The sequence below is a fragment of the Symsagittifera roscoffensis genome, chromosome 6 (assembly GCF_963678635.1).
Source record: "Symsagittifera roscoffensis chromosome 6, txSymRosc1.1, whole genome shotgun sequence".
Classification (NCBI taxonomy): domain Eukaryota; kingdom Metazoa; phylum Xenacoelomorpha; order Acoela; family Convolutidae; genus Symsagittifera; species Symsagittifera roscoffensis.
Window position 1 is genome coordinate 36718224 of NC_087067.1, and position 9343 is coordinate 36727566.

General features: G+C 33.1%; 2 protein-coding genes across 2 annotated transcripts in view; one reads left to right on the plus strand and one right to left on the minus strand.

The window, feature by feature from the left end:
* Nucleotides 1-2224, minus strand: part of LOC134847639 (77 kDa echinoderm microtubule-associated protein-like) — a 49835-nt gene extending 47611 nt beyond the window's left edge. Inside the window, exon 1 of the mRNA XM_063864792.1 lies at nucleotides 1971-2224. Coding sequence (XP_063720862.1) covers nucleotides 1971-2074 — 104 coding nt within the window. The 5' untranslated portion in view covers nucleotides 2075-2224. The remainder of the gene's footprint in view (nucleotides 1-1970) is intronic.
* A 23-nt stretch (nucleotides 2225-2247) lies between these two features.
* On the plus strand, nucleotides 2248-6759 carry LOC134847641 (tripartite motif-containing protein 2-like). The gene is made up of 3 exons (XM_063864793.1): nucleotides 2248-2640; nucleotides 3902-4441; nucleotides 5973-6759. The coding sequence occupies exons 2-3, from the start codon at nucleotides 3910-3912 to the stop codon at nucleotides 6632-6634; spliced, it is 1194 nt and encodes a 397-aa protein (XP_063720863.1). The 5' UTR covers nucleotides 2248-2640; nucleotides 3902-3909; the 3' UTR covers nucleotides 6635-6759.
* The last annotated feature ends 2584 nt before the right edge of the window (nucleotides 6760-9343 follow it).

A 9343-nucleotide genomic window follows, 5' to 3' on the forward strand; every position in this document is an offset into this window, starting at 1 on the left:
CATCAAAATTCAAGGTATTGGGACAATTTAAAAAGCTATAAACTAAATCATCATTAAGTTTTGTATCAAGAAAAAAACAACCATGACGGAATTGTTTGACGAAACCAAAAAGTCACTTATTTATTACATATTTACTAACGAGTGTTCACTGAAAAAATGTCAGGCCGGTGATTAAAACCAAAACCTTAGGGTGCAAAAACAACCGCGTTACCTATAAACAAAGTGAAAAGAAGCTTGGAAGTTGTTAAGGTTCAATAATAAAGCAAGTTCAATTTATTACAAAAGAACTGTTCATAGGGGGAGGGGGAATCAAGTTAATAGTGTCTTTTAGTGATTAAGAGTTAGCTGAACAAAAAATGGTTTTATGTACTAACCGTTACCATTAAAGTACCAACGAGATGAACAGAAAAAATTGTCAACATAGCAGTATGCCTTATTCACTCATATGCGACCTATAGATTGCATTACATCTGCAACATAGCTTGATAAAAGCGCTGGAAAATTCCCGGTGGAACATATTCTCAGTTTTGCTAGTACAGAAAGCGGTTTTGTTGTTTGGAAGGGTCTGACCACAAAATTGAGCCCAACTCACTCACAAGTTTCAGAGCTATAATAGCACTATTGCACGATCAACACGTTTTCCGCCAGCTTAAACTAACTTTTTCTTGGTTGTACTTCATAATTCAAACACTAAAGTAAAGCAGAGCTTCGCATCATCTGTGATACAAGGCAAGCGTAGCATTGCAAGCTAGCAAAAATACAATGAGATGGAAAAAAATAAGTAAAAAATTGAAAAAGTTTGTTGGAAAAAAGGAAAATTTCAAATTCAGAAAACCAGTACACAAATCCAGCAATCAGCATTGAATAAATTGTAAGAGTTTATCGAGCGTCCACTGAGCCATGTAAATGACTAGACACCATTGAGCTACAAACAAAAAAAAAACGCCACAAGAAATTGTTGTCAAAACAAAACCCTCGGCGATTTAGCTTAAAAACTTTGAACTTATAACCACTAAAGACCTAATTTACCTTTGATTAAAATGATCAATTTTTTTCCTTCAAACGACATAAATTAAATTGACAAGCTGACTAAAAATTTTAAGCAAAAATAAAAAACAAAAAAATACACTAATATAAGGCTAGTTAATTTAAAGATTACAGGAGTACAAAACTTGAAAGTAAATGAAAATTACTAAAAATTCAGAGGAACCAGTTAAGTGACATTTAGACTGAAAAAGCATAAGCTGACAAACGAAAGTCCGACAATTAACTTTTTCCCGGGAGATTATTTTCAGTTTCATAAATACTGAAAAAAGGTCAGGTCGGTGATTAAAACCGAGCGAGACCATAGGGTGCAAAGACAACAGTTTTACCTATAGACAAAGTGAAAAGAAGCTTGCGAGTTGTTAAGGTTCAATAATGAAGCATGTTCAATTTCCTGCAAAAGAACTGTTCATGGGGGGAGTCTAGTTTCCGTCACAAGACAATTACTCTCGCAAGTATAATTAGTTCCCCCATATTTTTGTGACCCCCGCCCTCTAAAATTACCCGTTTTTTCCAATAATTCAAGGTCTGCTAAATTCAGCTTCTATCTATGTATATTTTCTACAAAGGTGTGTTCAAAAGATAATTAATAAATCCACTAAAAGACACTATTATGACGAGTGCATGCTCCAAAATTAAGCAAATTGTCACTCTAGTAAGAAAACGAGTTGACTTAGCAATAAGAAATAAAAAACAAGTTCATAGATTTTTTTCATTTTTTGTGAATATGGGTGAGAAATCTCCCCTACTCCTAAAATCACAGTTATAGGTAACACCCCGGGTAGAGGTCCCAGACTTATCTACAGACTTTGAAAATCGGGCCGCATCCGGATCAAGACCCAAACTACATCGTCGCGCCGAAAGTCTGCTGGAAGATCTGGACATAAATTAGCTGGACATAAAGTCTGACAACATGGCAGATTTACCCTGTGAGGCTTAAATTGTCTAATGACTTATTACTGGATGCTCTGGATACAGTGTGGAGATTCTGCAGACTACTTCGGCTGCTGCTCATTTGAGGTGCTCCCATCCCCTGACCCAGAGTGAGTGCCCTGGAACTCTGCTGCTGCTGGGCTACCTTCAAGTACTTCCGACCTCCAGTCTGGTTGCGAAGCACACTCTCCGATCGAAGTGATTCCGTTTCCGAACGTAAAAAAAAACGTCTTAGATCATTTACAATTTGATACTTAATTTTATTTTTCTAGGGATGAAAGAATAAGGCTGACAATTAAAGATTTTTTAAGTTGTACGCTTTACTATTTTTAAGCGAGCCTTAAAACGATGCAAGAATATATACCAACTGTAAAAGCTTTCAAACCATTAAATGCAATTTAATTCAAACATTGTGACTAGAAGATGGTGTTATTGCTAAAATGGCGTAAAACAGTTGCTCCTGTGCTCAGTCCATTAGAATGGTTGTTGGTTATAACACATACAAAGTAGCACAGCTCAAACCATAAACCGTCAACAAATATTTACTAGCTCTACCAAATTGTAGACGCACATCTTTTTTAATTTCATCGAAAGCCTGTTTAAATTGATCAGTAATTCAGCACGCAGCAAGTTTAAAAAAGAAACGTTTTGCTGACAAAACAGGTGTGTTCAGTTGGATCTTGTTAACTTTTTCCCCCCAATGGTACCGTGTAACGATAAGCATATACGTAAATTTGTACCTTCTAACGAATTGGCCCCCCTGATGCAACGGGGGGGGGGGGGTTATAATTAATGACATCCCTTCAGCGTGGGATCAATGAAAATTCCTGTTATTGTTCCGACTGGGGTTTTTTTTCTTCAGACAAATTTCGACTTTTTAACTAGACATTTTTGACAGAATTTTTTTAAATATCATTCGAAAGGTATTGTTGTCCTGAGCTCAAATTTGAAAAGATATTTTACCTGTCATCATTTTTCGTAAAGTTACGGGGGTTCAAACATTGCCATTTTGGCCAATTTGGGACAATTAACGCGCGATATATTTCGCGCTATTAACGCGTAAGCGGAGAGTTAATCCGTCTTAGAAATCGTTCCAAATTGGTTAAAAGAAGCTATTTGCCATAACTGATTGGTTACAATGGGCGAAATCTATTCTTTTGTTCTTTATATGGCGTGTCGGGGGATGATTTCTTATATATATTTTTTTCATTTTATTCTATTACATTTAATTTTTTATGTTATTACTGCTCCATAAACTTTAAAAGGCAGTAGTCGGAAAATTCAGGGCTTCGCCCTGATACGAGCAGTCTTGTTTGTTTTAATCTTGATTTTATCCGAGTTATATCTTGATTTCTTCAAAACTACTTTTAAATTAGCCATTTTTGTGCTCCAGTGCCAAACATGGATTATTTCTAAGTGAATTTCTTTACCTCAAAATTACTACTTGTCGACCATAAAAAACAGTATTTTTTTGCAACAAGTTTCTACTTGGAAAATCCAAACAAATAAAAAAGTGGAGAGAAAGGTTTAAAAAATCGTGCGGCTAACAAACCTATCCAAAAATTTCTAGTTATACTTTTGTTTTAAAATGGTGTTTCTAAAATTTAAAAGAAATGGATAACATTTTCAGAATCCCCAGCAGAAGTGATTTATATCAATTTCGAGCGATTGCGGCCAAAACAGTAAAACAACTTACTCTAAAATGTCAATTTCGACTCGTTTGTCAAGATATTGCCTGTTGTCTAGAAGTTTCAGCTATAGAGCGTTTTTATAATTCAAAGTTTTGAAAAAATGTACCTGCAAAAAATTAAGTAAAGGATTTCTCAGAGTTTAAAAAATGTATTCAGCTTGATTTGTCTAAGTAAAAGTAATTTGTTGTCACATATTTTTTATTGATTACAATTTGACACGTTATCTGTTCTAGTCATAAGCATGGCTTGCGCAAGCACCTCGAGAAAACAGGTTGACAACGATACTCTAAGCTGCTCCATTTGCACGGAAATAATGACGGATCCTCGGGCATTACCTTGTGGACATTCTTATTGCGGTCCTTCGAAAACCTGTCTAACAGCACTGCAAAAATCGAATGGCTTATTACAATGTGCCATTTGCAATGAAAATTATCGGATGACAGTCGAAGATTTGAAACCTTTATATGGCATACGGGAACATTTGGAAGAATACTCGTCAGAAATCAGCGCATATCAGAAAGAAATCATGGAGCTTCGGAAAAAGATGGAAAACCTGCAGAAACATACGTCATTTACACCTCCAGTTTGCTCGCATTCCTTATGTGACAACTTAGTATCTTTTAGGTGTAAAGATTGCAAGATTGAGACTTGCGATGATTGCCTAGAATCAAATCACGACAAGCACTCAGTTGTTGCTTTTAAGAAATATTTGAGAAGAGAAGTCGAGAAAAAGCTGAGCAAACTTCCAGCGAAAAAAAACTTTGGAGCAGCCGGTGAGAATAGCTTTTGTGCTTTTTTATGTCATTACTTAAAAACAGGACACAATTCAACCCAACATAATGAAAAATGATCTTTTTGTATGGATCTCAGAAGCTGAGAAAAATATGAGGCAACATGAAACAAAATCAAATCAGAACCAATGAATCATTATTTATTTAAGCCAAATAAAACAAAAATGATCAAAAATAGGCCTAATAGTATGTGCGAAGGAAGTTCAAAATCAAAAGAATGCGGTCCTAATTGTATGGATCAAAGTTGAGAGAAAAGAATAATTTTTGTAGACAGCAGTGAGACAAACAAATCGTTTAATTATATTTTAGACTAAATTTTCAATGGAAAAACATCTGACGCATTTTTTGAGAAACAATTTGGGAAAACGTTCTCATAAGATTGTTAATTGCCTCATAGCTGTCACAACTGATCAAGAATTCACATCCTTTATCAACCAAATAACGCTGAGAAAAGAAAGTTTAAAGTTAATTTATTTTGCTACTATTTATTCAGTGAAGGTCACATTATACGAACAAGCCATTATTTTAAACCGCTCCCGAACCGCATTTTGTCCCTCTGTACAATTAAAAGTTTTTAATCATCCCTCCCCTTCAATTGAAAATTCCTGAGAGTCATTTAGAAAAATACAAGTTTCGTTTTTCATTTTCAATTTGATTTTCATAAGATTCTGTTAGCAAAAAGCAGTAGGCTGTAAAACAGTGTTTCAATTTAGCCATCTTCAGAAAAATTTAGACTCAATTTTTTCTCATTCTCGCTCTTCGGAATAGATTTGGCCTCAATTTTTTTCTTTCTCTAAAAATTGGCTTCAGAAAGCACAATTAAAATAAAACAACCACAATTTTCGAAAAATAATACTATTTTTAGTATTATTTTTCGAAAATTGTGGTTGTTTTATTTTAATTGTGCTTTCTGAAGCCAATTTTTAGAGAAAGAAAAAATTGAGGCCAAATCTATGTGCCCAGTAAACAAAACCAAAGTTCAAAAAAGTTTATACAAAAATCATTAAATGTTTCCAAAATATTGACACTTTCAACGAGAGGAACCAGCTGCTGTGCAAAAAGTCCAAGCGATTCGGTTTATAAATATTTTTGAAGAAAATACACAAAAGGGATAATTTTTGTCATTATTTGTTCGTGCGCGATTCGAGGTAAAAGTGAATGTTTAGTATAGTATATTATAAAAACACATTGACGTGAAAAGACTTTAAAGTTTTTTAAACAACAAAAAACCTAAATACTATTCACTCTTCTCTTCAGTTTTCTCTAAATAGTGTGTTCAAACTGGTTTTTCTCGAAACCGATATGATTTTTTAAAATATTGAAAAAATTGATCAATTGGCGTCTGAAAGAAAACGTGAGTACACCTTAAAACAAAACACTTCTCACTTTGTGGTCCTAACTACAAAACTGAAATTCAAAAGTTGACCGAACAAATTTTTATAATTAGCAACTTTTTTGTTTCAAAATGATGACGGCTCTTAAGTTTTAGTGTTCTTTGGTGTGCTGCTTTTAGGTGCTGAACTAGTCTCGAAACTAGACAAAAAGTTGAGAACATTAAGCGAAGATCTTGTTCACTTCCGGACGTTGGAGACCAAAGTGCGAACGGTGCAAAAAACTGCCAATGAGCTTTCGGGCAGTCTTACTGATCTTCAAAAATTCGCCGCCGGTACTGGAGATTGCAGTCTTGAACTAATTCAAAAATTTCTTTCAGCGAGTTATGAATATCCACAAGTAAAAATTCAAGAACGTACTGAAAAAGGCGTTCAAACAGAAGCTTTTGTTCCTTCTGTCGAGAAGGATAACGCCGTAGTTCAATTCAGATTTCTAAATTTGATAACGACGTTGCAATCTTTTTACAAAAAATTTTGGTCAGTTCCTCTCTCGCTCGGGGGAACAGTACTTCAAATTGGCGTGATGAAAATTATGTGTGTAGATCAGAGGGTTCCCAAGTTGCAAATTTCGTTTCGAACCTTATCTTCAATTGGAGCAAAAGATGATTTTAGTCTAATGGTAAGTGTTTTGAACCATCACAATGGATGTTCATTCTTCGAGAGAAAAATTTCTGGAAATAAAGCTTGCAATATTCATCACGTAGTTTGGGCAGCCATTGAAAAAAAGGAAAGTAATTGGCTGGATTCTGGAGGAAACATGACAGTTTATTGCGCTAAAGTCTAATCAGCAATACAATAATTGAAATTAAGTACCACATCTTTTACTAAAAACAAAGTATATAAAATTATGAGGAGCATATTGTTTGCCATGAAATTTGATCTTTGCTAATGTTTTAATTTTTACTAATGCCATCTCTTTAATAAAGACTGAATGAACTTCCTAATAAGAATAAACTAAAAGTTAGTAGTTCATACAAAAAATAGTTCTGAAAATTTACTTCTCTTATCTCAATTCCCATCATTTAAGGATTTTCAACTTTCTGAAGAGCACAGTATGTTTTTGATTGCTTAGCATCAAAAGAATAACAAATAAATTTCAGCTTTTTGACATAAAATTTTTTTCAACTGACACGATTTTGCAGTAATTGTTCGGTCTGAGGAACAAGAGGGTTGGTGGTATTATCTTTGTTTCTTTGCTTAAAAAAATTGGTTAGAACGTCGATTTAAACAGAAAACCAAGAAAATATCGAAAACTCAGCTCAACTTAAGCTGTTCGCTAATTTTTTAAAAACTAATTCTTGACAGAGAGAGAAAGAGAGAGAGAGAGAGGGAGAAAGAGAGAGACAGAGGCTTAGTTACCCCGAAACGGTTTTACACTTTTTACTTGAACTGAAAACGAAGCAAAAATTTCTAGGATTTAATTTTTTTTTCAAAATTCAAGGCTAGATCCTTAAACAGAATCAATAAATTAGCAAAAAACCTGCTTTGAAAAACAGAAATGGTATGGAGAGAACAAATGGTCTCAAGTTTTTCTTTGGCATGTTTAAAGTTTTGGTTTGAATCGTGTTATGAATAAATGCTTTCCGCTAAATAACAACGTTTGGAAGTTGACTGGAAGAAAGAGAGAGCTTTTCCACTGATAGACTGAGCAATACTAAGTTTGAAGTGAAAATTTTTCCCATAAATTCATCAAAATAAACTTTAACACAGGCAAATCTGTGCGTCGCAACACTTGCGAGAACACGGCTAAAAGGTAGCTTCATCAAGTGAACTATCAAAAAGTAGAAATAAGGCTCGAATTGGCAAAAACTCGGCTACGTGTCGAATTCGAATCTGTATTGCAAATTTGCGTCTCACGCACTAACAACTCAGTCACGGATAGTTAAACTGCCAAAAAACTAGCCACCAATAACGCAGCTTTTTATGCTAAAAATTGCAATTCGATGCAGCAAAAGTATCACCAAATAAAAAAGACACAATTTTGCATGAAAGAAATCGGAAAACATAAAGCCAAATTATGTATAATTTATGCATTTAAAAAAAGCGAGTTACATTGAGTTGAAAAATTTCTAAAATCGAGCTTTTTATCATCGCACTCTTATTTGAAACGAAGAATTTTTTTGGTTCATTTGATGGTTTAAAAATGCATCAGCTGTGTTTTTTTTCACTAATCAAATGTCAAAGCATTAAGATATTATACTCCCGGGTTGACCTCCATAGACCAAAAATGCTAAACATACAGTTCAGCTATGTCTATGAAAAAAAACTAATCACACGAATTTTCGAAGAACTTTTTTTTCTCGTTTGTGCATAAAATTTGGTGCATCCTACTAAATAAAAAAGAAAAAAGTTCTGTCAAAAAATGCTACTCATACTATTTCCATACCTGGAAACTGTATGACTAGCATTTTTTTGATAGAGACAACAAAAAATTTTCTGTATTTTTGAAATTATCCCCAAGACTTTTTTTGTGGTTTTATTTCAACCGCATTTTGAATTTTGTACTCAAATAAACTTTTTTTGAAAAAAAAAACGTAGAGTAACCAAAAGTTTGACCTTCTCGCATTGGAAACTGCCTGAAATTTCCTAATTCTGTCTCACACAAATGATATAACGAAAGTATCAAACTTTTAAATTTTGGCAAAAATTTTCAAAGATGCTTAATTTTAAAATTTGAATTTTTAATTCACTAGATATTAATCAAGGCATACATAAACATGACATACAAAAGGAAGATGAGTTTTAAGCATTTTTGAAAAAAGTTATCAAGAGAAAAGGAAAAAAATCCAAGATTAGTGTATCCAGGATTACGTTTTTGTCAAAAAAAAGCTAATCATACAATTTCCATACATGGAAATAGTATGACTAGCATTTTTTAATGGCGACAACACAAAATTTTCTATATTTTTGAAATTATCCGAAGACTTTTTTTGTGGTTTTATTTCAACCGCATTTTGAATTTTGTACTCAAATAAACTTTTTTTGAAAAAAAAATTTTGCATGCAAAATTTAATTTTTTGTGCATACACACAAAAAAAAATTAAATTTTGCAAGCAAAACTTTTTTTTCCAAAAATGTTTGTTTGAGTACAAAATTCAGTATTCGGTTGAAAAAAAAACACAAAAAAAGTTTTGGGGATTATTTCAAAAATATAGAAAATTTTGTGTTGTCGCCATTAAAAAATGCTAGTCATACTATTTCCATGTATGGAAATTGTATGATTAGCTTTTTTTTCTTGACAAAAACGTAATCCTGGATACACTAATCATGGATTTTTTTTCCTTTTCTCTTGATAACTTTTTTCAAAAATGCTTAAAACTCATCTTCCTTTTGTATGTCATGTTTATGTATGCCTTGATTAATATCTAGTGAATTAAAAATTCAAATTTTAAAATCGTTTGATTAACCAAAGTATTTGTTAGTTGTGTCCGGTTAAAATTAAAATGTAAAAATCAATATTTTCGGTGTAAGGAAAAATGCTAGTCATAGAATT

What these genes read in the sequence shown, in the direction of transcription:
- LOC134847641 (XM_063864793.1), top strand. Translation starts at nt 3,910, where the DNA reads ATGGCTTGCGCAAGCACCTCGAGAAAACAGGTTGACAACGATACTCTA. An exon ending in AAAAAACTTTGGAGCAGCCG is followed by an intron (nt 4,442 to 5,972) that starts GTGAGAATAGCT and finishes TGCTGCTTTTAG; the next exon opens with GTGCTGAACTAGTCTCGAAA.